Consider the following 27,632-nt stretch of genomic DNA (forward strand, 5'->3'; position numbering starts at 1 on the left):
ATGGAAGACAAACCACGAGTTAAGGTGGTATTGTTGGATATCGGTGAGTGATGAAAAATTTTCACTCGGGGATTTACGGTTCCTATTTGTTCCCGTTCCTGCTTTTCTATACATCACCCGTCCGCAGAATTTTTCTCGGGAATGGAATCTTCGGATTGCAATGGATCACGTGGGCGAGTTTGGAAAATGGTGGTGAAGTAAGCTTGGGGAGGAAATGAATATGTGATGGAAAAGGCTGATGGATTCGTTCTTCTTCTGCAGAGGGCACGGTGTGTCCGATATCTTTCGTCAAGGATATCTTGGTAGGTCGACTATTTCCTTGCTATTCCTACTGGTCAATCTTTCAGTAGTCTATGCATTAAGTCATGAGTCGCATATTCTTTCCCTTCTCTCTTGCGATGCGCTTTACGCGAAACAAGTAGTTACCTTGTTTGTCTAGTTACCAGTCAAATTCAACGGTTCGGATTGCGATGATCAATCACTGTCTCGATGAGATATGCCTTTACATCTCTACACAACTGCGGAAAACTGTTGTACTACGTAAGCTCCGGCATACAAATATCTTGGGGGCAGGAAATTTGATTTGTGCATAGTCATGTGAGACTTGTGATGAGCTGTCGTGTTACCAGTGCTCTGTCTTTCAATGCTTCTACCCCGCTATCATTGGTTGGGATGGCAACGGGGAGGATCGTCATTGCTTGCAACATTGACGTTAAACCAGAGGATAGTGGTAGAAGAAGATAGAAGAGATAGGTGAATGGAATCGCAAGTGTGATGGCATCTACGTTGAGGAGAGAATGGAGTGATACTAATGCAAATGGTCGTCTGCCACGTTCTCAACGGATGTGTATGGTCAATCCAATGTACAGATCAGCGCTCATATCATTTGCGGGGAAGAGCCAAACTCCCATAGGTGCCTATCTATGTATGATGGGCTGGTTGCACCGTGTCCCATCAATAATCTCACTCCACAGTATCAGCGTTCTGTTTCGTTTTGTTTTACTGCAAAGCAAGCTCCCAGCCCCCCTGAATCCGGAGTCCCACTCATATACATGATACTGGCTTTACCCCGCCATTAGCATACCAGTACCCGATACATTTGAAACATGTATTTCTTTGTATCAATGCGTTTGTCGATTAGCTCATCTGGCAGGAAACTTTCCACATCACCTTTTGCCACGAATGTAGACAGCAATGCTCAATTACTGACCTCCCCATCAGTTCCCATACGCTCTCGCAGCTCTACCAGAAACACTCTCCACTCAATGGGACTCTCCAGCCTTCCTCCCTTATCGCTCTGCCTTTCCGCCTGAACACGCCTCTACCCCTGACGCACTCCTTTCCCATGTCCGCGATCTCATGGCTCAGGATCTCAAGATCCCATACCTTAAATCCCTTCAAGGATATCTCTGGCTTCGTGGTTATGAATCGGGCGAATTGAAGTGTTCACTTTTCCCAGATGTATACCCAACGATGAAGAAGTGGAGAGACAACGGGGCGAAGATTTGTATCTACAGTAGTGGGAGCGTGGCAGCGCAGAAGTTGTTGTGGAGATATACGACTGAAGGGGACTTGAGGAGTTGCGTTTGGAATGGGCTCGAAGGAGATGATGGGAGAGAGCTTGAAGGCGGATATTGGGATACCGTTAATGCGGGGCTGAAACAGGATATGGCGAGTTATGAGAAGATTGCCCAGGCGAACAATGCGTTGGGTGAGGTGGGCGAGTGGTTGTTTTTGAGCGATAACATCAAGGAGGTGAGAGCCGCAAGGGAAGCTGGAATGAAGAGTTTCGTGGTGGTTAGAGAGGGGAACGCGGAGGTTACTGCGGAGGAGAGGGAGGGGCAGGTTCTTGTGGACAGCTTTGGAGAGGTTGAGAAGTGGGTTGAGGTTTCTGCTGAACAAGCATGATGGTGATGGTGATGGTAAACGAAATCGATCATCGATCATGTATCACGGAATAAATGTCTTTCTATCAAAATCTCTTTCATCCATGTCATTGATTATTACCCACGTGCTGTTTGTCCCTCCTTGGTGTGATATCTGTATCGTACCTTGAACTCCTTTTCCCATTCATTCACCATCCTGCAATTTGCATCATATTCAATGAATACTTACTTCACTTCTATCAAATACATGGATCGACTAGTCACTTATCATCACATACCTATTCATCACACATCATAACCTATCTTTTCCCCTTCCCATTCCCCTTCCCATCCCTACTATCCATATCTCCCCAACTCACCCCCACACTCATAGATCCCCCAACGAAACAATCAGACGTGGAAACTCTCTCAATACCTATCTGGAAGTACCTAGTGAGAATCATGAATTATAAATCCATCCCACATTTGAAAAATTGCACGTATTCGAATTGCGTAGGAGACTGTGTAGGTAGGTAGGTAGGTATATAACCCGATGATTCAGGAAATATCGCTCTTTAGTTTTTAAGTTTTAGGGGGTGTTAAAGTATTGATTGACTGTCTGTATTGTATTGTATTGTATTGTATTGTATTGTATTGTATTGTATTGTATTGGAATGTATGGCTGAACTGCTGGTCTGAAAGATGGGAGAATTTTGTGTATTGTATGTGTGTTTGGTCTGTCTGTCTGTCTATGGAATATATTCTTTTCTTGTGCGCTTTTTCTTTCTTCTTTGTTCTGCATTCTTTGTTTTTTGTTCTTTGTTCTTTGCGCTTTTCTTGCTTGTCGGGTTGAGGATGATGGAAATTTATACTTTGGGTTTTTTGGTGTGGTGTGGTGTGGTGTGGTGTGGTGTGGTGTGGTGTGGTGTGGTGTGGTGTGGTGTGGTGTGGTGTGGTGTGGTGTGGTGTGGTGTGGTGTGTGGTGTGGTGTGGACTGGATTGTAGAGATAGTGCGGGTTTTGAGTTTTGATGCTGGGAGTATGGTGGATGTTGGTGGAGTAGTGGAGGGTTTGTGGTGAGATTGGCCTTCTCCAGGAGTTGAACACACTCCGTAATTCCCTTGCTGTAATTCACAGAATTGGTAGATATCCAGTGAGTCCTTCTTGGTATAACGGCGCGTTCCTGAAAAATACTAATTTCCTAGTTAGCGAGATTCAGCGTTCGGTTCTTGGAAGGAGGGTTTGTGGTGAGATTGGGTTTGTGGTGGGATTGAGATGAAGATGAAGATAGAGATAGAGATAGAAATAGAAATGGAAATAAAAATAGAAATAGAAATAAAAATAGAGATGAAGATAAAAATAGAAATAAAGATAAAGATAGATAAAGATGGAAATAAAAATAAAGATAAAAATAGAAATAGAGATAGAAATAGAAATGGAGATAGAGATAAGGATAAAGATAAAAATGGACATGGAGATAGAGATGGAGATGGAGATGGAGATGGAAATGGAGATTGAGCTCGAAACAAAAGCTCGAGTTTGAATGGTTAGAATTGCCAATTGCTACTGAGGGGTAGAGCGATGAGGTTAGGATACTGGGAAATTGAGGAGTAGAGAGATCGTGGTAAGGGATTAGAGATTGCGCGGGAGGTGGGATGAGTATATATGTATAGAGTTGTATTAGGAAGAATGGTGGAGGTGGGATGAGTATTTATGTATAGAGTTGTAGTAGGAAGAATGTTGGAGTTGGAATAGTTCGATGGTGGAGGTACGGTAAGGATATCGATTCTAGTTGAATGTCTCTATAAGAGATAGAAAGCACGGCATGGTGGTAGGATGATGTCCTGGCTTAGAGATGGGCGAGCTCGATGGGTAAGAGATCCTAAGGTATCTATATCGTCGTATTCTGATTGTGTGCCGACTTTCGATAGTAAGGTGTTTCCTGTGCCTCTAGGGACATAATGTGTTCGAAATTTGGCTTTTGCAGAGGCTCGTAGTTGATGGGATGGAGAGGTTAGAATGGAACATAGATGATTGATCTTTTAGAAGGGTATTAGGTACTTACTCTCGGCGGATGGGTTGATCTAGACGTATTTGTTAGAGTATTTCAGTCAAAGAAACTCAACTCTCTAGTAACACTCATGGGGACCGGCAATAGCGGAATAATTCCCGTCTCTTCATTTTCTTCGTTCTTATGGCTGTTTCTTCATTCTTCTTTGACATCATTCTTCTGCCCTCCGCGGTATCGATTGCGAGATGTTTCAAGGGCAGTAAAAGCCTGGCCTTCTCGTGCGCTATGGTTCTCGGTTATTTTCTCCTTGAGTTTGGAAACGACTCGTCGATTGCTGAGAATTGCTCTCAAAAAGGATCAGCATATTAATTGCGTTAGATATAATAACGAATATTGATAATTTGCAATGGCGAAGATAATCTGGTCACCAAGTTCAATAGTATTGACAGGTGAAAATGTTGATAGGGGATGACAGTGTACACTGTAAATATCAGGCACAAGGAGGTAATCGACTAACATCTTTGAGAAACAAAATGTGTAATCTAGCCTGGCATATCCATTCCGATACCCCGTTCATTTTTATACACTGTTGGCAGAATCTACAATGAAAAAATCCCCAAGCTATCATGTAGCCATTACAAATATCCTCATCCCAAATACCCACACCTATGCTCTCCACGCCATCGGTACTTTGTCGGTATTCTACTGAAGGCGTTTATCTCGACTTTTGCAATACGCGAACAATAACATTGAAGCCAAGTCTCTGCTGTTAAATGTGAAATTGCTACAGTAGTGTTGCAAAACTGGCTTTAGGGCCCATATATTCAAGATGGTAGTCGGATAGTTTTACCAATCGGCCATCTTTCTTACTGACATTTTCTCCTTTTCGGTTTCAGTTTCAAACTTATTAACAGATGTGTTCATTGACTTTACGAACATTAATAAGCTGTGAAAGAGTTTAATGAATACATTTTCATAGTTCTGGCTGGCCCGAGATGATGATAATTGGTACAGTTCGCCGTAGTTGCACAAACTCAATACTATGGCAACTTTAGGTGTATGACTAATGGTAGACGATGCAGAGATGATTATGAAATAGCGAAAGCAATGAATTCTCTCCTGTGGGCTTCAATACAACTTTCCATAAACTCAAATAGACAAGTGCTGATATTCGATTCGCACATTCCAGAGGAAGCAGGGGATGGCTCAATAAAGTCTCATCCATATATATTGAGTCTATGAGTCTTAATCTCTTATAACGGGCCGTATGCTGGGCTTTGCGCGCTACGCTCGGCACAATGAATGCTTAATATATGGATTTGAAAGACACTGTGCTGAATTGATTCGCTAGTTTCACATCCAAATGGTGGTGGTTACAGCTGTATTCACAAAACTGAGCTTGCTCTCCATACGAGGAATCTCTGTGCTCGAGTAGCTGCGGGGAATTTGAGCAGATACAGACGATGAGTTGTCAGCATCGTGAATAGGAGATTTTAATACCCGAGTGATATTCCAACAATGATTGTGTTTAGATTTGAGAATATACTAGAGACACCTGTGCTACGACAAACGCTGTATTCGTCTAGAATGTTGGTGATATTCAGAGTATTGGAATCAATGGAAGCTTCTAGAGGAAAGCAGAGCCGGCTTTTCGGGTCCATAATGCAGCCCGGACCGTTGAAAAATCCCTGCAGACGAGCTACGTCTGGGAGACAGCGATCATTACAGATTCCTTCCTTAATATCGAATAGATCATCGCACGGAAAGAAACTTCAAAAATACTTTGCAGAATACAGGATAAATTTCGTCGAAGGTCCGTATGAGATATGCGGGATTCTTTTCATATCGAAAATTGGCCTAGCAATTTGTGGGGTCAAAATTAAAAATGGAAGCAAACGAACGGAAAGAATGAATGCTTTTCATAACAACCCTCCAGGAGATCATAAATTAGATGGAGTGACATGTGCGACTGGAGAAGGGGATCGCATTAGCTTATGGGGGGCAGCGAGCTGTGGTTGCATTGCGGTTAGGCTGTATGGATATTCAGGAAGGTCGTGGCTGGGCATGAGTGGGACCTCACGATCACGATAGAGAATCTGAACATTTAGAATGGTATATGTGGAAGTAGAGATCCGAGATAATGGTTCGAGTAGACGGAGCGTGAGTGGATACGAATATAAGCATAAGTGGGAATGTGAAAGGACAGGTTTGACTTTGCGGACATGTACCAAATCAAAAAGTTGAAAGCACAAGTCAACAGAACTAGAAAAGATGAATGGAAGAAAGTGAATGAGGAAGACAGAGTGGTCCGTGTTCTGTCTATCTTATACACGGACAGAAACTATTGCTATACGCACAGACTAACGGCGGTCCGTACCGTAGCGCGGGAGCTAAACAAGCGAGAATTTAAGGAGGACGGGATTCGATTCAATTAAAAGCTGATACATTGAATTTACCGCGGTGGTTATTATTTGTCATTTCCTCCGAATATAATTGCACGAGAATCAAATGCCGAAAGAGGCCTGCATATTAGCGCGTTAAACTTGCCCTGTCTTCTTCGGACGGCATCATATTCCTACTTGGAAATGGTAAGATCAAATCGAAATTATGGAGATGTTTGAATTGGGATCTTACACTGGCCACTTATATGGTTATTTGAAGTGCTTTGCAAATGAAATACGAATAATAACAAGTCAAGTATATCCCAAGAAGAGCACTCACCGGCGTTTAATCTTCTTAAAGGCAACATGCATCAAAACTTCCTCAAAACATCAATTACTCACAAGGCTTACAGTTCAGATTCTTGGGCATACCGAACATTGAACCACAATAGCGTTGTCTAGGGACGACATGGGGGGGCAGCGAGGGTCTCAAACCAAAACATGCAGCCCCACCAAGAAAGAAACATCGTGACTGGCTGATAGTGAGAAATGATGCGAAGAAAATTTTCTCGAAATGCGATCCACTATATATATTTAAAATGGGATTCCGTGTATGAGACGATGCATACAAATGTTCACATACGCATTGAGCTTGAAGAGAAGCTGGGGCTATAACCTGAATTGACGATCTGCGGCGCAGAATTAATTTCAGTGGCGCAACATTTGTACATGGATGTTATGTATTTCCAGAAGGATTGCGTGTGACAAGCCGGAATGCCTCGCCCGACATGTAACCATAAATTGAGCCTTGAGACCAGTTGGTATAGCGAATCATCGTCATAATCTCTGGAATTTTACGCCACGTCCAAGATCCAGAAGAGAAGGTAAGACCGTAAAATGTCGGTCAACAAAGTCTATGCCGCATCTTATGCACCTGCTCAAATCAAGAAAGCTCTTTGTTAAGGTATCGTAGCCGTCAGGCAGCAGTAGATGCGATGGAGCTGGTGTAACAATTAACTTTTGCTAATCAAGTACATCTAGGTCTGACTAACGTGGTATCACACGTAACTTTTTTCGGCAGGTCGTACACCTAGATAGCTAGTTTAATCAACCACAGAACTTTCTTGAGCGGCTTTAGTGGGGATCTCATGCAGACGTGGCTTTCTGAACGTGTTACACAAGTTCTGAATTCTGGTGCGATGTTTCGATGTCCCCGTTCATGCAGTCTAATTTTAGATAGAAAGGTTGCAAGCACTAGTGCTACGTGACCTAGCATTTTTGGCCGCCGATATTGAAAGTCCTTCAATTGTAACTTCATTGATCCACCATGATTAATATTAGAATACCAAGCGCGGAGAGCGTCTCTGGATTTTGAATAGCCTGTGCCTCGAATTTTAAGATTGAGCATTATTGTGCTTACCATAATGTTATCCTCCGTCCTGACTGTAGTACGAACCTAGCTGAGTAACAGTTTTGCTTTGATCGCTAAAGTAAATAGTTCTATAGCTTATTCAAGCTCTCGCCTATCACCCATGTGTATGACACGCTCCAAATCTGCAGCAGGTCCATGCTAGTATCATCCTTTTCATGCCCAATGTGTCGGATATAATATTTTGAAGATTATGGGTAATAGAAACACGGATCTATACTTGTTATTCATGTTATCTTTAACTTGACGGGAGAAAGCCAAAGAAATTAAACCCTCGTCACTACGGAGGGAGAGTCTTTATGGCACCCTCAGTGGACTTCTCAGTAGGAATGAATGAAGTCAATGTTTAAATACCCTTGTCTTGTAGACTAGTCCATTTACTTAAGCGTCCTTCCAGACGTCGCGGTACTTTGCCCATTCCTCAAACCTGAAAAGTCAGTCGTTTGCCAGGTATGTGAATAAAAGTGACACTCACCTAGTTGTTTAGTTCGTCTACATCATTTGCTACGCCGTCATAAAACATTCTCCTCATACCTTGCTGGTATAGTTTTTTGATACAAGCATCAAGTAATTCCGGGCGTAATGGCTCATTTCTCTGTGCTTCGAACCAATTAGCATTAAAAGATTTATTTTAGTGAAGCAGTTTAGATCACTTACGAGAAACGCATATGCATGTGACTCCACCAACATCATGGCCAATCCGCCCTGCCCATGGTAAATTAGAAGATATGGAGCTGCCACAGAATGGGGTGTATGTAAGTGCCGTTGCAATGATCTGATCTCCTTCTAGACATATGATAATGTCTTTCACGTTGGGTCCGTTCATTAGAGCAAAGTATTGATCGAACCATCCCATATTACCTTGTTTAATAGATGCTTCCTCGACCAAACGAAGTACCTCGACCATATCATCTTGTACACTTTGCCGATACTTAAATTTTTCTTGCCGTTGATTTTGATGATATTTCCATTCGGTAAAGTCTAGAATCAGATCATACACGCGTTGTCCCTGACCTCTTAACTCCTTGTTGAGTATCCAGCCTCTTCGGTGGAACCATTCATCATTCGCAGTCAATTCTGCGGATGAAGAAAGAGGCGGCCCGTACAACAGCCTTGGAAAGATGCTCCCCAGGTGAAGACGAATGACGCCTCGTGTGCCTCTGAACTGTGCAATAGCATGATTATGAAGACTGAGACCAATGCCCTGTTGTCGATAGGTCTTTCCTACGACAAGAATCGCTAGTGATGCGACAAGTCTTTCGCCTTCTTGATCGACGTACGAAAGATATGTAGCACAAAAACCTAAAACTTCGCTCGTTCTTGGGTCCCGCACTACATAATGTTTCGCATAACCTGGGCGACGAAGTAGAGACACGAATGCCTCAACGTCAATGGAGAACTGGACATCAAAATTGTCACTCCAGAGCTTGAAAACACTTGGTACATCTCTAGATTCATTCCATTGGTCAACGGCCCAGAGCTTGGGTCGAGCTGTCTCCATCATACCGGATGCGGAACTATTTATCCCTATATTAGGACTGGATTCCCGCTCCCCAAAGATCACTGCAGCTGCGGCTTCCATATCTTCTGGTGTATATCCGGAGGTTAAGATGACTGTAGGGAACGGAATCGAATCTTGCTTAATTACTTGATCACTGCATACCATAATGAGGCTAAAATATGCCCATAAGTTAGTAGTTGTTCAAGAGAAAGACCTCCAAGAGGATTAAGAATTGACAGTATGTGGGAATACGTAGGAAATATTTGGAAAGCCTTCAATCAAAGTATGACTTCCAGGAAAATGACATAAAATACTATGTTAAGCATACCAAGGCTTGTGATCGCTGACTGCAAAGAGGACTTCTGCGATTTCGAACTGATGCTGATGTTCGGGATGATCCACGAAACAAAGTATAATGACATGGCTTCTTTTTATGAAACCTAAATGAGTTGAAGTAATGCCGTTTCTATGCTGATCAGTGTTGACCTTGCCAATTCGGATATTCCAATTACCTTCGTGTATAGGGGATATGCCGGACTTTGGCGTGTCTCTTGGCCAGAGCCCGTCCCAAACACTCAAAGGGATCACTGGTGTCTGTAATGTCTTGACTGATCGGCACTACAATTGGAGTTAGAAGTACCAGGACGTCTGATTCGCGAAGCGATCGTATTTTCGACCAGAAATCCGCCGAATCTCTCAATATCGTAGCTGAGGTGTTTCCTTGATCTGATTGATCTTCTGATATATCTGATGAAGCAGAGGTAAAATCTTCGTCGGTGTCGCTACATACAGTTAGATCGCCCGCTGCAATTATGTTGTAACTAAAGGTGAAGGTGTATACATTGATTCTGTAATATTTCCTGATGCCACAAGTAAGGACGACATAGCGTAGCTGAGACCTGTTTTGAAATCAACATTTTGACCTTTCATTAGCGTTTCAAAACTACCCTCAAGTTTCCAAGATTGTGACGGCCAAAGGCTGGAGAAGAAGATATAGGAAGGCATGTACCGACAGCTTGGTTGCTCAGCGTTTCTATGGCTTGCTTGATCACATCCCTAATCTTCGGTTATTTCCCTGTAAGGTGATAACATAGTATTAAAATTGTTCAAAGATCAAGTAATAGACGAAAGTCCACTTTTACCAAGTACAAAAATACACCGTTCTCTTTGACTCTGACCGAATTAGATTGCCCGCCAATGCGAAAAGAGTGTGGGTTCCATACCCTGCCGCCTGTTAAGAAGGGATAAAACTAGTCGATCGAGCGTAGAAACGAGATATCATAGGATGAGACGAATTGGTGTGACCCCCCTCCCCTCCATAAACCTTGCAGGCGGCGCACGAACCGGGTCATCCGCGTGCTGGGCTGAAGAGCAAAACCACACTATAAATGAAAGGTTGATTCATTGGGGGCTCAAAACGAGGTCTTTTGTTACCAATGAGGCAATACGCGGTGCATCTCTTAATACTATGGAAGCTTTGGAACGACTATCAACATTTACCAATTTATTTGGCAGAGGGATTCGTAGCCGCAACCACAAGAATTAATGCGATGCACCAAAACTACCAATGTAGAGCAAATGTTAACGATAATCCGAAGATGTTGTAAATGCTTCAGTAACCAGAATCTACTGAAAGATTTACAAAATTCTTCTCCCCGTAATTCAGGTCATATTTCTCCCGGCTGTTGAACTGCCGAAGAGCATTTGAGTTGTTCCTCGTCTTGTATTTCGCAGGTATAAGTTTTTTGGCAGCTTAGACTCAGGGCATGCTTAGTGTGTGATCAGGGCTTGTGCCTGCATTGCATGTCAAGGAGGGTAAACTAAGACCAGGGAGGTCAGCCAATTTTGTACATGCATTCAATCTTTCCATCCTAGCTTCCAGCTGGAACATGAAGATGAATGCTAAGACGAAAATCCGATGCTTAGTTCAACGCCATGTTCTCGCCCAAATCGACGATTGACTGGATTTCATAAAAACGTTCGCATACCGAAAGCAGAGGCATAGCCAAGCCTGACAAGACAAAGAGTTTTCCATGGGCTATGTATAGATCTGGCGTCTATACATCACATGCTCCCGCAGGATGCCGTACAATGCGGGAATTCAATAATAACAAACGAGGTCCGGGGCCACTCTACCAGCGCAGCAAGTTGACACTCAGAAGCCTTCTGCTCACAAGTAGAAATTCGTATTGCATCTGCGCTAAAAAAAGAAGTGCTCGGGGGTTGAGTTGCTTCCACCTGCTTCTCGCGGGCTCTCCGCAGGAGTAAACCTGTAGAACACCAACACATGCTTGTCATTCACTCCACCCCCTTGCACCAGAACGGAGTTGCAGATTTCAAACGATCGACTGCCAAAGAGTGCATTCATCTGCTGGCACGCATTTCATGCGTGGCTCCGTCAATTCTGTTCTCTCAGATACCAGCAGGGGTTGTTCTTTTTGACTATACCCATACGAAGCCTTCTTGAGTATGTGGTGCAATTTCCCAGCAAAGGGAAATGACTTCACAATCGATGTAATAACAACAGTATAACACCGAGAGCTTAAAGCCCGAAGACTGTATGGGTATGGAGAGAAGTCTCGCCCAGTATCAAGGATATCGTATGAATTTGTAATCATAGCTAGATTGAGAATAAGATTTGCCTGATGTGCAGGCTCAACGGTCCAAGTACAATGACATTGGGCGTCTTTGAGGTAGGACAGGAGACATTTCCGATCATCCAATGTGGAAGATCTGTTTGAATGTTGATATTCATAGATATGGTAAAAGAAGCGTAGGAACGCGAATGGGTTGATAAAATTCGAGGTTGGGAGGCGGTCACTGAGGAACGCGAAAAGAGTCGTCAGGGATATGCCATCTATTGGGTTTCGCGCATATTTATGGTTTACACAGGAACTAAAGACGAAAACGATGAGGCGATTTTGAATATACCTAGATACCGTAGGTGGTTGGAATTTATGGATTTGGATTCTTTCTTCTATTGCTCCAGATGTTCGAAATATACATATGTAGAAATATCTTGGAATGCCTGCATAGTCAATACCCAATGGGAAGTACCAAGTATCCATCTACATACATGTACATCGAGTAATGCTAATCCTGTATTTACGTACTACTTTCCCTTTCCAGCTTTATTATTTACATAATATAATCTCTCGAAATGATGATGATGTAAAATATTAATCTATATGCTATAGATATAGGAATATTCTGTATATAATAAACCCTCGAGGGAAGTGTCGAATATGTATATATATATATATATATATATATATGGAATAAACTACCAATTAATACTATTCGATCTGTACCCAGTTCTATCCGTAATGTTCTTGATTGACTGAATAGATTGATAAAAAGGGTATCCATAAGTATGTAGAACAGTGAGTTAAATGTACAATGCATATATATCTATGTAGATAAATTCGAAAGGATAATGATAATTTATTTGCAAAGAAATTTTGGAATAGCAATGTAAAGTACGTCGGGTACTATTCATCCCTTCTTTGATTCCCTTCCAAGAAGCAAGAACGTCAAAAATATACACACACACATTTGGACTTCTGAAGTCCGACAAACAAAACTTTATGAACAATCATAAGACTATACCTACATCGTGCCAATCCAGATATTGACAAGCTATGGAGAGTCCTTCTGGGATCGAATACAATTTTGAGGTTGATGATATTCTTGATGATTTGGAAAACGGTAAGATCCAAACGCGTCTTACGCGACCACAACCATTACCTACCATAGGATTTCTGATAACGAAGAAAAATACTGACAATCAATATAGCATCACGTATTCCTGCCAGGCAACGGTCGGTAAAGGTTTCAAGCCACGTGGATAGACTATGCTCGAGAGCGTATGGAGAAGGGTTATCTAATGCGTCGCTGGAAAAGCTTATTGACATCCTCACTCTGCCCAACGAGCTCGATCAAGGAAGTGTTGGGAACTTGATCAAACATCTTTATCCGGCGAGCAAAGTTCCAGATGCAGTAGTCATCAAAGTAGTGGGAGCTCTGGGCCATGGAAAGGCCAAACCCTCTTATGCAGCTCAGGCCGCATTGTTGAAATGGATAGTCCTGGTCTATGATATTTTGGAGAATCCAAAGATTTTGTCACAACTTTATGCTGTACTGTTCAATTTGCTTGATACTATTGCCCTCAGGTACTGGTCTATCTATACCTAGATTTCTAGAATATGGCATCGCAGCTAACATTCGCAAGGTCACAGTTGTGTCACGTGTTGTCCCTCATCACTCGCCGAAAACACGTTCGACCATTTAGGATACAGGCATTGTATGTTAGAGCAAGACATCGTACAAAGCTCTGCTAATTTCCTTCAGAATGCAATGGTCAAGAAAAGCGGGTCACGATCCAGCTCTGGTAGGACTTATGAGGGTATACAAAGATTACTATCCCGAGGTCATCGTAGGTGACGTGACTTCCGGGAGAGCTTCAGTGTTTATGGTTAGTTCTCGCCAATTTTTTATTCATACCTCATGTTTTAATATTATTAGCATCCAAATCGTGAGTGGCGGGAAAGGCTCGGCATAATCCAAGAAGATCATCTTCAGAAGATAGAGGACAAGCTTGTTTCTACTCATCAAAATTTCCGTATATCCCGAAAGACTACCAAAGAGAGAAAGCACGGGTTTTTACCTGAGTACATACTCGTATGGCCAAGATGTAAGTGCTCGTTTCAAAACTTACGATCAGTTCTAACCAGTTACAAGACTTCAATCACACTAGAGGAAGTAGGAGATGTGAATGAGTTTGTCCAAAAGCTTGAGAAGATCGAGCTCCCAAACCAATTAGTGGCTAGTATTCATGACCCTTTGCTTCAGAAGTTGCTGCATCTCAGGTCTTCGGAGACTACGCTGCAACGCATAGATTAATTGGCTTTCTGGCTTTTTCGAAGATCATTTAGAGAATGGTCGGTCCTCCGAGACGCAGACAGCAGATATGCTCGAACTTATACTACAATACACTAGATACACCAAGGTCTGTTGGATCACAAGATATTGCTTCGCTCTACTAACACATGTTAGATACTGCCTTCGGCATGCTTCTCGTATTTGGAATCCCTGCTACCTTTTTGGAACGGTATCACAAACCGTGATGTAATCTTAGAGTTGTTAAGCTATACTCCCATTGGTTCCTTTGACGGTATGCCACAAATCGCACACTATGTTCAAGACTGACCAAGCAGTAGACCTTTACCAGAGTATATTCTCTCTAGTTGAAGATGCAGTTATAGATGGTACTCACGAGTCGCAGCTTGCTCTCCTCAAATTCTACAAAGCTTTGCTCGGCCAGTGGAATCTCAACATACTCTCGGAGACTTCAACCTCAACAAACCATGGTACAGACCTAGCCGCGCTGGTGAATCACGCCAATCAGCTGGCCGTCACAATTCTGCAACAGCCTTCGAGTGTTTCAACTTACTCAAATATTCTTGAGTTTTACGAAGCGAATGCATTCCTCATATCTCACCCAGCTATAACATCTAAAGTCCGAATAGCTATTCCCCCGCCTCAAATTGTTTACACACTCTTCTTCAGCTCCAATTTATCGATCATCTCCCGCATTTGCAACATCCTGGCCCTCTACAAGAAATCTCTTGAGATGGCCATGGCCTCACGCACGGGTTCGAATGCACTTGGCAATCAGTCATATCCCAAGGAATATGTCAATCGCTTCAATGGTTTTCTAATGGATATCTGCAATTGCTTGTGGAGATCACGGGCTTTCCTCACAGCAGATGTGAATGCACTTGGCTGTTTACTCCCAGAGCAGACGATGGGAGTTTTGGCTGTTTACGTTGGCAAGCTAGAAAAATCGCTTTCACTCAACTCCCTATTCAGTATCTCGTACTCGCCAGCAACATGTCATCTTGCCATTACATATGTGAGGGAATTAGAGGACCAAGCCGAAGATAAAATTGACGTAAGACACGCTGGACCAGTGACACAAGTTTCTTTGAAGAAGCTTCAAGAAGACGGTGGGTTTTCTGTATCGTGGCAAGACTATAGATTGGGTGTCTTGAGATATCTGGAGCGCAAAGGTTTCCCTGGGGCTGGAGAATTGATGTACAACACTATGAAGCATCTCATGGCTGCCAGACAAATTTCCGCATAGGACCCACCAAGAAGAATGCAATGCACATTTTACAACGACCTCATAGAGTACCAGCATTAAGACATACATAGCAACTTCCAAAACAAAATATCTATTCAAATCCCATGCCCGTCTCATGATTAAGTATTACAACAATGCTAGGTGTATGTTCATCCGATCTATCCCATCGCAATCATTAACTCCCGTATGAAAACAAAATAAATCCAGTCGTCACCGCCGCGTTTTCTCGTTTCTCACATCCCATCGTTGATATTGGTACACGGCCCCCAGTATATACGTTCCTTGCGTGAAAGTCCAAAATCATAATTCCTTCCCAACTCCAACCTCGACAGCTTTTGCAATAGTTTCCTTGGCCACTGCTTCTATGACCGGACTCGCAGATGTAAGGGCAGACTTGGCGGACTCGTCTCCGTTGTAGTAGAACCAGGCGCGGTTGGTAAGAAAGGTGATGTGCTGTGGGAGATAAAGTGTCATGGCAATAATGATCATGCTAAAGAAGAGAAAGAGGAACGAATCTGCAGATCAAGATGTTAGCCACACGTGCATTTTAGTTGAAGACTCGAGAAGGGGGTGGACAAATGCGACCAATGGAATAAGAATAAGAGGCTGCCGGTCGAGAGGTTAAAAGACATACTAAATATAAATTTCTCTGTGGGTGTCAACATGTACAACGAGAATGTGACCTGCTCAAATGTGTCAGAATCTATTCTGTTTGGATATTGACGAGCGCAAATACCTCATATTGATATCTCTTCCTCTGCAGCCATCGAAATGTAGATGCGAACATAGACATTGTTACCCCTTATTGCTGTCTGTTTCTCGTAGTTTGACCGTGTATTTCCTCGAGTCCGTTCAACAGTGAGAATAGCTGCGATTTCTAAGTCTTGTTTAATTGATGATTCAAAGAAGGGGAATTCAACTAGACACAAAGAAGATTATGATGTGTAGATGATTATGAGAGAAATTGAGGTTAAGGGAAGGGAAGAAGTGGAACGATGCACCACCAATGAAGCGGAACTTTTTGTTTCGAGTACCCGTACGGAGCAAGTACCTGAATATCAAATTTCCGGGGTGGACGATAAGCTCACCAAATCACTATGCTAATCAATGCGATGGAATTACGATACAAGAAATAAAATTTACGATCCAACTACGTCGATTTATTTCATGGCAATCAGTAGATTGTCAACATGTACAATGCTACGAGGATTACTTTCAATAGTTTCCAGAAGCACCGGCCTTAAAAATGTTACTGCTGTGAATTCAAACTCACTCATTAAACGCAACATTTGCAATACAACGCCATTATGGAAGAAAAAGATGCCCGACCGGCCAGCACCCATTGATGAAGCAGATTTTACTGAAGTATTTTTGCATGGCAGTGGGCCGGGAGGTCAGAAGATCGTGAGCCTATCTGCCATTGAATCTGAAGTCGAGAACTAAAACTCACCATTCCATAGAATAAAACCTCTTCCGCAGTGCAGTTGAAACATATCCCGACAGGTATGGTCCTCAAAGTTCAAGCCACCCGTTCTCGTACACAGAATCGTAAAATCGCACGGCAAATGCTAGCAGAAAGGCTTGAGTTGTTGGAGAAGGGGAAGGAGAGCAGGGTTGCGATTGTAGGGGAGACCAAAAAGAAGAGGAAAAGCAGTGCTGTAAAGAAAAGTAAGAGAAAATATCGCCTGTTGGCAGAAGAGAAAGCTGTGAAAGCAGGTGAGGACAAGGCCGAGGAGCAGGAGGAGGCCGAGGAGGAGAGATTTGAGGAGGTGAATCTTGATGATGGCGAAAACCCCCTGGAAAATATGGAAGTTCCAATGCAAAAGTCACCGAGCAGAGGGAGTGGTCCTTGATGTTGAGAACATCCTTTCAGAATTGTTATCTTCACCAATATCCAAGAAGCTTTCTCGGGTGTTCATGTAAAACCGTTCTACTATCGATGGTGGACATGTATACCCGCATATATTGTCGCTATATCCGCTTCCCACCCCGTTGTATGAGGTGGTATATTTATCTATATTGACTGCAGGTCTAGCACTCAGTTCGATTAGATTCAAACCTTCAGCTCAATCCAAGTATTCAACTCGCCTTAGGTGTTTATTCATAAAATTCAGTATAACATTTTCAATGCAGCTCTAATCTTTACAAGAGACGATAATCATGATGGCAAACTCAAGACTTTACGAGATCAACTCCTCCACTCAACTCAATGTCTTCTTCAAGCACACTCAACTCCTCGCCAGCCTTAATATTTCTACATTTTTGGAGTGGTTCCTCTAGCACCTATGCTCCTCTCATCACTCCACTCTGCTCCAACCACTACTTCCTAGCTCTTGATTTCCGAGGCTGGTGTTCCTCCACTGGCCCACAAGATCCAGATGCGTATCACATCAAGGATCTCTCCAACGATATCTTCACTCTCATTCCCGAGTTTCTCTCACCAAATCACCCATTCATTCTTATCGGCCACTCAATGGGTGGAAAGGTTGCTATGCATCTCTCTTCTACCATCGAATCACTTTCTCCTACAAATTCGTTTCCAAGACTCCAAGCCCTCATACTTCTTGCGCCTGCTCCTCCTACGCCTCTGATTCTTCTTGAAGAAATGACAAAGCAGCAGTTGACAGCCTATGATAGGCTACTACTTTCGTCGTTGCTCATGTTCTGTCCTCTTCACCTCTTTCTGAACATGTGTTCAGTAGTTTAGCTACGAATGCGCTAGCTGGCAACCAGTATGCGAAAGCAGCATGGCCGAAATATGGGATGCATGAGAATACATTGGAAAAGGTGAGGAACATCACATCGCCTACTTTGGTGTTCGCTGGTGTGGATGATAGGGTTGAAATGGTAGAAAGAGGAAACATTGAGTAACCTGAGTGGGGTGGCAGAGGAAAGAATATCGTTTATAGTCTTGGATGGAATTGGAAACTTAATGATGTTGGAGGCTCCGGACATACCGAGTCATGAGATTGAAAGATTTGTCGACGGAATTGTGCATGTGGTTGGTTAAATTAGGGATTAGGAACGAATCTGCTGTTCAACATAGTGCTATGCTGTAATTGTCAGGGGATGCAATGAATGATTAATAGAAACTAAAGTATAGATGCTATCGAAAAAGATACAATTTAGCGTCAAATGTTTATTATATCTTTATTAGAAACATTACTGAAGAGACAGCAGCTATTGTGAATGCTTCTCGGATGTTTCTGTTATTTATATAGACTATTATAAGAGAGATTGTGATAGCCAGAAATAATCCATATAAGCTTTGCGCCTTTCCCATATGAAACTTCAGTACTAGCAGCATGTTCTCTTGACTCCTTGTTGCATTAAAGGCAAAACTCCCTATTCGCGCCTTGGTGACATCCTACCCAACCCACTTGCCCCCATACACCATTCTTCGCATCTGTTGGTAATACATACAATCTAATCAGACGCAGAATCAAACTCCGATTCCGCCACCTCTCTCAGCAGTGCAAAGTCAAACTTTCCATCTACTTTCGCGATCATTCCTTCTCGGATGAGTTGTAACTCTAAGGGTGCAAGATCTTGGTCGGAATTCTGACTCATAACTGAAAGTACAAGACCTTGGTTTGTATCTCGTAAAGTCGAAACATAGGCCAGTAAGCCATCGAGAGTGAAACTAGAGATTGCAGCGATAGATACATCTCGCAAATTATGTAATTTTGATAAGTAAGGCAAGATTTCATCTCCAATACCATAACCTGAGAAGTGAAACTTTTCGAGAAGAGGCAGGCTTGTTGCGAGACGTTTGATTTCGTTACTACTGAAATATTCAAACGATTCCATGATGGTAAGTTCCTTGAGCTTAGTGAGTTGACATATGGATGTGAGAAGATTATCAATATCATCTCTGACTCTAAATACCTCGTCCGAACCACCTCGAAGTTCAAGGACCTCGAGTTCAGTCTGGTGTGAAATTGCTCTATGAAATTCTGTATCATTGACAAGAGAAGGGCCAGTAACTACCAACCGTTGCAGTCGGATATCGTTTCGTAGACAAACCTGCTTTAAAATGGCTGGGGCACAAACAATTCTGTTTAGAACCAGTTCTCGGAGCTTCTCGCAGCGCCCCAACCATTCGACGACTTCGAGAAATACATCGTTCTCTGTAGCTTCCAAGTCCACAGTATGTTGACTATCCTCTAGATCGAGTGTCTCAAGCGCAGTGCATCTTTGAAGAACGTTGAGATTCTTGATGGCTTCCGAATTGAGGCTCTGTAGCCTCAAGCTCTTCAGTGATTCGGAATGATGGTTTAAAGCGGTCAGAAAAGAAGGACCAATCCTGCAGTTAGACAAAACCTCGAGTGAAAGGAGACTGTTCTGTGTGAGGCCTTTTATGAATGATGCAGGATTGTGATCGGTATCATCTGAACACACGAATATACGGATCTCGTCAAAGTTGGGACAGCTTTTGGAGATCACCGTCGCAACGTTCTCATTCAATGATTTCCCGTCCCAAATCGTCATGGATTTCAGCCTTGATAAGCGTCCGGCCCATATTGGCAATGCAATTGATGTAATATCCCCTGAAAGATTCTCCAAAGCGACCGTTGTCTGATTTTCATCCGCGCGCTCGCTGACATATCTTGTGATTGATTCTCCTATCAGATTGATAATGTTTGTAGTATTGAGTCGTACTTGTGGACCTCTCTTGGATCGCCTTCTGGGTGTCCCATCTACACTTAGAAACTCTGCCATCTCATCAGCAAAGAAGTTATCCTTCGCAGCCACTCGGAAGGTGCTATCCTCGAGAAGATTCCAAAGATTGGTTAGATCGAGCGATCGTATATATAGACAGTATGGATAGGCAGTAGTCCCTAGACTAGAGCGTACAACAGATTGCCATAATTTTGCCCATTTCGAAGCCGCGCTGTGTTTAGAATTGCGCTTTTGGATTTTTGACCACTCAGGAGCCTCTCCTTCACTGCTAATAATTCTCAAGTATTCATTATGTGTCCTTCAGGGATCAGCTAAGAGCTTGGTATCGGAAATAGACTTCTGGGCAAGATACCTACCTGTATAACCATTGCAACGCCGAGCCAACCAGTTGTTTTCCGGAGATAGCACAATTGAAAAGAACTCCAAATTCTAGTTGAGTGGCTAACTCTTCGCATATTTGAAGAAGTATGTCTCCTGGTAAGTTCATGTTCCTCTGCTCGTTAGGTGTAATGTGGCGTGCTGGACAAGAGATGGTATCTTTGGGGTTTGCCTCGATTTCGAGCTTCACAGACATTATATCGCAGCACTGAACGGTGGCCAATTCCTCCGGGTAGACAGACGATGGTTAATATTTTAATTTATTATGATCGTGATTAGTACCTTGAATTATATTGACATGGAAAATGATAAATAGGAGTTATGTGCATGTAAAGTAAGTTTTTATTGTAGATGCTTTTATCCTTGAGCATTTGTGCTTGTGATGATGGATGGAGACGCGGGGCAAATCGCGTAATTAGGCAGGACGCGATAGATAACACGTGATTTCGACTTTTGGGGAAGATCCAGTTCAATTCAATTAACATTACACTTCACTTCTAGTCTATACTAGATATCACGATAGAACTGGGAGGCAATTCACATTTACCATATTCTCCAAAGATTAAATTCAGGTGATATTCGTCATGGCGATCCTGACTTTCACACTCAATCCAGATGCTTTGGGGAGATTCCATGATGCACTCGTTTGTCTTGGGAAATTCAGCGAAACAGTATCTATCGAAGCTACTCATAGTAGGGTATGTTTAGATATTTGATTATTGTAAGTAATTGCTAATGTTATTTACAGCTTATCTTGACAACGCTCAATTCAACAAAGTCCGCTTATGCTTCCTTTACGTTGGTGGGAAATAAGTTCTTCTCTAAGTATCAATATACGCCACTGCGTAGTGGTCGCAAAACACCGGAAAAGTTTAGCTGCAAAATTTACAACAAAGTATGTCTTCATTTTGTGCAGTATCAAGATTCTTGGTTGATTGTTTGATAGGCTCTACTCGCGGTTTTCAAGGGTCGCATCGGAGGTGATGCTTTCAAGGAAAAGGATACTGCCATAGAAAAGTGTGATGTTTCGATTGAGGATGGAGATGGGGCAACAAAAAGTCGTTTTATCGTGAAGATTCTATGCAGACATGGTAAATCTAGAATCATAATGATGAGACCTCTTTTTGCTAACCAACGTACCACAATTAGGGGTCTTGAAGATTTACCGACTGAACTTTGAAGCTATTCCTCCCCTGCATGCTTTATTTTCGAGTGAAGCAGCTAACAATAGCTGGTCAATCTCTTCCAGAACCCTGCGCGAGTTTGCAGAGCATTTTGGACCAGGCACTGAACAACTCGATATTTTCTCAGTTGATGGACGCGTGAGCCTCACCAGTTTCACAGAAAAGATTATGTCCGGGAATGGCAAGTTTCACCTCGATCCCAAAGATCTTTCAAATCACTGATTCTTCTGTAGAAGTTCTGAAGCAGCCTTTGCGCACCACAATAGCCGTGGAAACTTTGGAGTTCGTCGAGTTCACTGTCGAAGAGCAGCTGCACATTGTCATCAGCGTCAAAGACTTTAAATCAATTATTGCGCATGCCGGGATAACCAACACGAATATCAGAGCTCTATACTCTAACCCTTCTAGTCCAATGCAGCTTACCTATAGTGAGGGCGGAATGCAGTGTGAATTTATCATTATGACAACCGGTGAAGCGAGGGCGGCGTCGGCAACGCCAGCTACAAACGGAAGTCGAGCAGTTTCAAAGAAACCGGCTTTAAGGCAGCCTCTAGAAGCCGCATCGAGTCTGAAGAGAACTAGATCAGGCTCCGAGATGGCTGCACCGGTTGGTCCAAATCCAAGTCTAGTTCGGGAAAACACACGGAGAAAGGTCTCTAGACCTTCGCCACCACCCCCACAACCTAGCATCCAATCACAAGCGCTATTCATGCCGGCGAACGATGACGATCGTAGATGGGACCCTGTTGATTATGAGGATGAGGACAACGAAATGTTATTGTGGGATGTAACTGTGGACGTAAGTTTGGTTAAGATCTGCCGAGACTACCTCTAACACTTGACAGGAACCGTCAGCTGGTGACCCAAGTCGTAGATTGCAAGAGACTCAAAATAAGAGTAATCCCGAAGACTCAATTCCGCCCAACGAAAAGTACATGACTGTGCCGACACAACGAGTGGCGCCAACTCAACGACTATCACAAGTAAGTGGCCCAATCCTACAGTCAAGTAGTTTATTAACAGCATTAGCTTCGCGGCTTATTTGACGAGTGATCTCTTAGATCGATTCTTATAAAAAAGAGGCTTAGATGGGGCATAAATCGAAGTCAAGCCTGGGCATGATTCCAAGATATATGGCGTGCGTTTCCATGCTCACATGTGCGTTACCGGGGTACAATAGAATTTGGCGACGAGATTAACAGGCCGAGAAGAACAAGCAGGTAGCTTGTTGAGATAATGATTTGCCCGTCTTATTTCGGCTATCATGAATTTAGGCAAATCCAGCTGGTAGCGCAGCCAGTGCCAATGCATGAGATATTTGCTCCCGGCGGCAAGTATTTAGAGGATGCCACCAAATTCCAGGTGTCTTTCACATCTCCATCTTTCGTTTTCGGTCCGCAGTTCCCGTGTTCACCCCATCCCCATGCACATACTTCGCCTTCCACCGTGAGTGCTAGGCCATGCTCACTGCCAATCGCAATCTGACTCGCGGGCGGTAATCGTGATGGGGCTAACTGCCCATGGTCATTCCTTCCCCAGCACAAAAGAGCTTTGTTTTCTTGTAGAAGTAGGATACTCCCCCATGTACTGCCAACATCAGTCCAACCCGTTATTTTCTCTGGTGCTGAAGACCTAATGTTCCATTTATCAGACCCTAAAATTTTATGTTGGCCACTCGAGGACTCCGCCAAAAGATATGTGAACTCCCTTCCGCAGACAGCTCTAACAACATTGAAATTAAGACCTTCAATCCTGCGAGGAGCATGCACAATACTGACAGGTTCACCAATTTGTCCTTTTCGGCCACTTCCCCAACCATAAACGTCCCCATTACTTAAAACAGCCACTACATGACTGACAGAAGTGGCAAGGTCAACGACTTGCAAACCGGTTGGTGGAAAGTCCTCAATCATGTGAGCTTTGGATGATCGAAATATAAATTCTCCCAGACCTAGTTCCCCTTTATTTCCTGTCCCAAAAGAATACATCTTCGTCGCATGACCATCTTCATCCTGCTGGACAATGAGCGACGCTTCCCAAGTTGCTGCACACAAAACTACCGGTGCTTCATTGATTGTGGGATCATCCGAGAGTTTTACACGTCGAAATCTCGAGTGGGAAGAGTGTGAATCGGGATTGAGCGCACAAGCTCCGTTGGATGAATCGCCCGAGCAATATAGTTTACCTGAAGTCGATAATATGAGGGTATGATTACCTCCAGCTCTGATTTGCTGCACTCCTTCGGGTACATCATCGTCGAACAGAACTGGCTTTGGAACTGATACATCCTCTTCGTGGCCAATTCCAAGTTGTCCTGAGCCATTTGAACCGATGGCATATATCGTGGACATTGTTAAATACTGAGTTTCTGGTGATGCAAAATACCTGGAGGGAATTTTGACTTTCTCCGACTGATTTAAACTAAACTTCACAAGTTGCAATACTCTAGAACAAGACTTGAAACTTTCTCTATGAAGTTTGAAGATGATATGGAGGATAAGTTTCAAGAGATTAATTTTGAAGAATACCTAGGAAGTCAAGAGTTCGATTCTGAAGTTCTCGCTCTCACGGATCGAAACACCACGTGATATCGTATCAGCATGTCTCTGAAATCCGGAGCTAGTTTTACTAGCTTCATTTTAAGCGAGAAAACTTTCACACATCCAGTTTTGCAATAAAGTTTTCGCGATCGCAGTTTAATATTTTCTTTTCGATACGACAACCTCGAAAACCGCCAATCCGCCACGATGTCTGCCACGTAAGAATCTCCCCAAAAACTCCTTCGAAGGGTCAATCGATTGTGTTCGATTCAGATATGGTCGCGTTCCTCTCGAAAGCTGGAACCTGAAAATGGTTTCCAGCTCGAACTGTCCTAAGCTGCTCCCTCGTTGATTCAGGTCCTTGGACTTGCACTTCGAGAGACGTAGTATGGGGTCTTGGGGTTGAAGATGAAAATCTTCTCCCTTAAAATAATTGCCGCTCAAGGATGGAAATTCAATGGTATCTCTAAAGAGCCATGAAAACATTCAATTATGCTGTGCATATTTCTTGGATTTTTGCCAAGGTTTTGTTGGATGAGAATATTTGTCAACTGAGTCCTGCGATTCTGCCTTCGTGGGAAGAGGGGTCGTCGAGGCTGGTTCATTTTTCACCGATTAAAGTCATTACAGTCGAGTTTGCCTTTTGCGAGAATGCTGCGCTATAGCTGCAATTCCCTCTCGGCGCTCTTCTCCATACATATGTATGCGGGACACAAGACTAATATTTGATATAGAACCACCCCAACTGCCCAGCAGGTTCTCATCCCTGAGACTCTCTTGAAGAAGCGCAAGAGTCAAGCCAAGGAGAGAGAGGCAAGAGCCGCTGAGACCGAGAAGGTCAAGAAGGTATATTACCACCCAACCCCAATACCACATGGCATGTGTTACTTTACATGATGCATAAACAACCATGTTTGCGACTAGACTTTACGTCGATGTTGTCCAACTTAACCATCTTTCGGGTCTGACAAAAGTTCAACACATGCAATGGTACTTAAAAAATATGTATGACCTCGAGACTAACCTTACTCGTCATACAGGCCCAACAAGGAGAAGCGTGGTGTCATCTTCAAGCGTGCTGAGAAGTACGTTAAGGAGTACCGTGATGAGGAGCGTGAGAAGATCCGTCTTGCTCGTGTCGCCAAGCAATCTGGTTCTTTCTACATCCCAGCTGAGCCTAAGTTGGTCTTCGTTATCCGTATCAAGGGTATCAACAAGATCGCACCAAAGCCCCGCAAGATTCTCCAGCTTCTCCGTCTTCTTCAAATCAACAACGGTGTCTTTGTTCGCATGACCAAGGCTACCCTCGAGATGCTCAAGGTCGTCGAGCCATGGATCGCCTATGGTTACCCCAACCTCAAGACCGTCCGTGAGCTCGTCTACAAGCGTGGTTACGGAAAGGTCGACAAGCAACGCATTGCTCTTACCGACAACTCCATCATTGAGGCTAACCTCGGCAAGTACGGTATCGTCTGTATGGAAGATTTGATCCACGAGATCTTCACCGTCGGCCCCAACTTCAAGCAAGCTGCCAACTTCCTTTGGCCATTCAAGCTCAGCAACCCAACTGGTGGTTTCCGCCCAAGAAAGTTCAACCACTACGTTCTTGGTGGTGACCTCGGTAACCGTGAGGAGAAGATCAACGCTTTGGTCAGACAAATGAACTAAAGCATGCGATTGGACTGGGGATATTTTTCTTTGGCTTAGCGTTTACTGGCATGTATGGCGTATAAGAAACCAAAAGAATGATACACTTTTATGAAATAATTGATACCATTTTGATTTTATTGCGAAACAACTCGTACTTCCTACTGTCCCTGTGCTATTGTATTTCATGTGTACCTCATCACTATCATCGCCAGTCATAAATTGTAAAGCATTATTATCAAGCTGGTTGCTCTTGATACCTTCCAGAACTGATTTGACTACTTGAGATAATTTGTCTATGGTACCTCCCGAAGTTCTCTCTCCTTTACATGCACAGAATAAAGCTTCCCCATGACTTGGCCACAGTAAAGTTTCAGAAACATAGTATGTATTGGCAACCTTGGAACGCATACAAGATTCCTGGAAGGAGTGGGTAAGACCTTGTAAAAATGAAAGAATTCAGTTCATGATATGTATGCCCTTGTGGTCGCCAATCTGTTACTTAACGCCGCGTAGTATGAAACCATGCCATTCACGCCAAACTCAACCCCCAAATGGTATATCGTATCTAGTAACTTACAGTACACTTATCAATCCTCCTCAAACTCAAAACTTGATGTCGAAGCTTGTTCCGCAACCACAACTGCTAGTCGCGGCCGGGTTGTCAACAATCTTGAACTCGGAACCGATCAACTTGACTTCGTAATCTATTCTGCTACCCTTCAAGGCATCGAGACTGAACACGTCCATGACTACACTAGCGTGGGATTGGTCACTGATATAGCTGAATACTGTATCATCTTCGCGAAGATCCAACGTGGTCGGATTATTTGATTTCGAGGGAGTAGATGATGTAGGCATAGCATTTGGATCTGTGGATGAAGTATTTAGAGCAGGCGAAGATTCTTCTTGGACAGCATCCTTTGAGAAGAGATCTCGGGATATATTGGCGGGGAGGTCGCACAGAGACATCACATATTGGAACCCATGGCAACCTCCCGACTGGACTTCGACTCGAAGAGCAAGATTAGGATTGTTTTCTTTCTTGCGGAGTTGTTGCAAAACGCTGTGAGCAAAGTTGTTAGCATATCATTTCATCTTAAAGTAAGGCACATAAATTGGGAAGGGCAATGATACATACATCTGCAGCACGCGGTGTGATTTCAATCTTCTGTTCTGTGCCGTCATCATTCTTTTGTGGATTGAATGTGGTGATGGTAGCTTTTCGTGTCCTAGTGGTCGAGAAACATCTCACGGGATTCCTTAGTATCCCATTCTGCTTGAGAGAATATGCCGACTGCAATGGAGTACCCAAACGTGGAACAAGAAAATCGAAGACTGGACGCGGGGTGTTTTGGTGGAATGACCGGGTTGTTGTGGCGGTCTTTATAAATCCTTGAACTACCGACGTGGGAGTTGTAGAAGTAAGTCCAGCACATCTACGTGTAAGAGATTGGGTCGCCATGTTCAACAGGAGCCAAAATCGGAGTATTGGATCAAGAGTAGAAGACGGGAGAAGTTACAACGTTCGAAAGATTATAGGTACTAGGTAATCATCAAAAGTTACAAACATTGCTCAGCAATAGCGGTCAGGATGGGCAATATTTATTCGACCGCAGTTTTTCCGACTGAACCACGGAGTGAAAGCAATTGATGACATAAGTCAAATAAAATACCTAGATAATAATACGAGTACTTTGTACCATCCAATGAACAGAATTGAATTCAATCTTTGGATGTCTACGAAACCAAACTTATGAAACAATCTTGTATTGCGCATCTATAGACATGCGTCCGAGATATATATTTATATTCATATTCATATTCATGCTAAGTAACGTGTATCCAAATATTCTCTCCATTTCTATC

The 27,632-nt window shown here is 43.2% G+C and overlaps 11 protein-coding genes across 11 annotated transcripts; 6 read left to right on the forward strand and 5 right to left on the reverse strand.

The window, feature by feature from the left end:
- EAF02_010522 (uncharacterized protein) lies at positions 1 to 1,908 on the forward strand (the record flags this gene model as incomplete). Its single annotated transcript, XM_038906570.1, has 3 exons — positions 1 to 43; positions 262 to 302; positions 1,222 to 1,908. 3 exons carry the CDS (start codon positions 1 to 3, stop codon positions 1,906 to 1,908), a joined length of 771 nt encoding a protein of 256 aa, XP_038753834.1.
- A 6,252-nt stretch (positions 1,909 to 8,160) lies between these two features.
- EAF02_010523 (uncharacterized protein) lies at positions 8,161 to 10,116 on the reverse strand (the record flags this gene model as incomplete). Its single annotated transcript, XM_038906571.1, has 5 exons — positions 8,161 to 8,285; positions 8,343 to 9,358; positions 9,515 to 9,652; positions 9,699 to 9,968; positions 10,028 to 10,116. 5 exons carry the CDS (start codon positions 10,114 to 10,116, stop codon positions 8,161 to 8,163), a joined length of 1,638 nt encoding a protein of 545 aa, XP_038753835.1.
- Positions 10,117 to 12,827: 2,711 nt separating this feature from the next.
- EAF02_010524 (uncharacterized protein) lies at positions 12,828 to 15,331 on the forward strand (the record flags this gene model as incomplete). Its single annotated transcript, XM_038906572.1, has 9 exons — positions 12,828 to 12,894; positions 12,983 to 13,358; positions 13,418 to 13,489; positions 13,537 to 13,660; positions 13,711 to 13,879; positions 13,927 to 13,947; positions 14,121 to 14,194; positions 14,242 to 14,359; positions 14,406 to 15,331. The coding sequence occupies 9 exons, from the start codon at positions 12,828 to 12,830 to the stop codon at positions 15,329 to 15,331; spliced, it is 1,947 nt and encodes a 648-aa protein (XP_038753836.1).
- Positions 15,332 to 15,631: 300 nt separating this feature from the next.
- EAF02_010525 (uncharacterized protein) lies at positions 15,632 to 16,124 on the reverse strand (the record flags this gene model as incomplete). Its single annotated transcript, XM_038906573.1, has 3 exons — positions 15,632 to 15,846; positions 15,966 to 16,014; positions 16,068 to 16,124. The coding sequence occupies 3 exons, from the start codon at positions 16,122 to 16,124 to the stop codon at positions 15,632 to 15,634; spliced, it is 321 nt and encodes a 106-aa protein (XP_038753837.1).
- A 374-nt stretch (positions 16,125 to 16,498) lies between these two features.
- On the forward strand, positions 16,499 to 17,184 carry EAF02_010526 (uncharacterized protein; the record flags this gene model as incomplete). The annotated part of the gene is made up of 2 exons (XM_038906574.1): positions 16,499 to 16,735; positions 16,792 to 17,184. 2 exons carry the CDS (start codon positions 16,499 to 16,501, stop codon positions 17,182 to 17,184), a joined length of 630 nt encoding a protein of 209 aa, XP_038753838.1.
- A 356-nt stretch (positions 17,185 to 17,540) lies between these two features.
- Positions 17,541 to 18,038, forward strand: EAF02_010527 (uncharacterized protein; the record flags this gene model as incomplete). The annotated part of the gene is made up of 1 exon (XM_038906575.1): positions 17,541 to 18,038. The coding sequence occupies one exon, from the start codon at positions 17,541 to 17,543 to the stop codon at positions 18,036 to 18,038; it is 498 nt and encodes a 165-aa protein (XP_038753839.1).
- Positions 18,039 to 18,477: 439 nt separating this feature from the next.
- Positions 18,478 to 20,716, reverse strand: EAF02_010528 (uncharacterized protein). The gene is made up of 2 exons (XM_038906576.1): positions 20,371 to 20,716; positions 18,478 to 20,312 (listed from the first exon to the last, which is right to left on the reverse strand). The coding sequence occupies exons 1-2, from the start codon at positions 20,586 to 20,588 to the stop codon at positions 18,758 to 18,760; spliced, it is 1,773 nt and encodes a 590-aa protein (XP_038753840.1). The 5' UTR covers positions 20,589 to 20,716; the 3' UTR covers positions 18,478 to 18,757.
- Positions 20,717 to 20,976: 260 nt separating this feature from the next.
- Positions 20,977 to 22,629, forward strand: EAF02_010529 (uncharacterized protein; the record flags this gene model as incomplete). Its single annotated transcript, XM_038906577.1, has 7 exons — positions 20,977 to 21,090; positions 21,141 to 21,287; positions 21,339 to 21,483; positions 21,542 to 21,757; positions 21,810 to 22,375; positions 22,422 to 22,559; positions 22,606 to 22,629. 7 exons carry the CDS (start codon positions 20,977 to 20,979, stop codon positions 22,627 to 22,629), a joined length of 1,350 nt encoding a protein of 449 aa, XP_038753841.1.
- Positions 22,630 to 22,838: 209 nt separating this feature from the next.
- On the reverse strand, positions 22,839 to 23,927 carry EAF02_010530 (uncharacterized protein; the record flags this gene model as incomplete). Its single annotated transcript, XM_038906578.1, has 1 exon — positions 22,839 to 23,927. The coding sequence occupies one exon, from the start codon at positions 23,925 to 23,927 to the stop codon at positions 22,839 to 22,841; it is 1,089 nt and encodes a 362-aa protein (XP_038753842.1).
- Positions 23,928 to 24,323: 396 nt separating this feature from the next.
- EAF02_010531 (uncharacterized protein) lies at positions 24,324 to 25,926 on the forward strand (the record flags this gene model as incomplete). The annotated part of the gene is made up of 4 exons (XM_038906579.1): positions 24,324 to 24,334; positions 24,851 to 24,997; positions 25,041 to 25,106; positions 25,157 to 25,926. The coding sequence occupies 4 exons, from the start codon at positions 24,324 to 24,326 to the stop codon at positions 25,782 to 25,784; spliced, it is 852 nt and encodes a 283-aa protein (XP_038753843.1). The 3' UTR covers positions 25,785 to 25,926.
- A 443-nt stretch (positions 25,927 to 26,369) lies between these two features.
- On the reverse strand, positions 26,370 to 26,951 carry EAF02_010532 (uncharacterized protein; the record flags this gene model as incomplete). Its single annotated transcript, XM_038906580.1, has 2 exons — positions 26,370 to 26,829; positions 26,905 to 26,951. 2 exons carry the CDS (start codon positions 26,949 to 26,951, stop codon positions 26,370 to 26,372), a joined length of 507 nt encoding a protein of 168 aa, XP_038753844.1.
- Between the last annotated feature and the right edge of the window lie 681 nt (positions 26,952 to 27,632).

The sequence above is a fragment of the Botrytis sinoallii genome (genome assembly GCF_014898435.1).
Source record: "Botrytis sinoallii strain Bc 23 chromosome Unknown BSIN_025, whole genome shotgun sequence".
Taxonomy (NCBI): domain Eukaryota; kingdom Fungi; phylum Ascomycota; class Leotiomycetes; order Helotiales; family Sclerotiniaceae; genus Botrytis; species Botrytis sinoallii.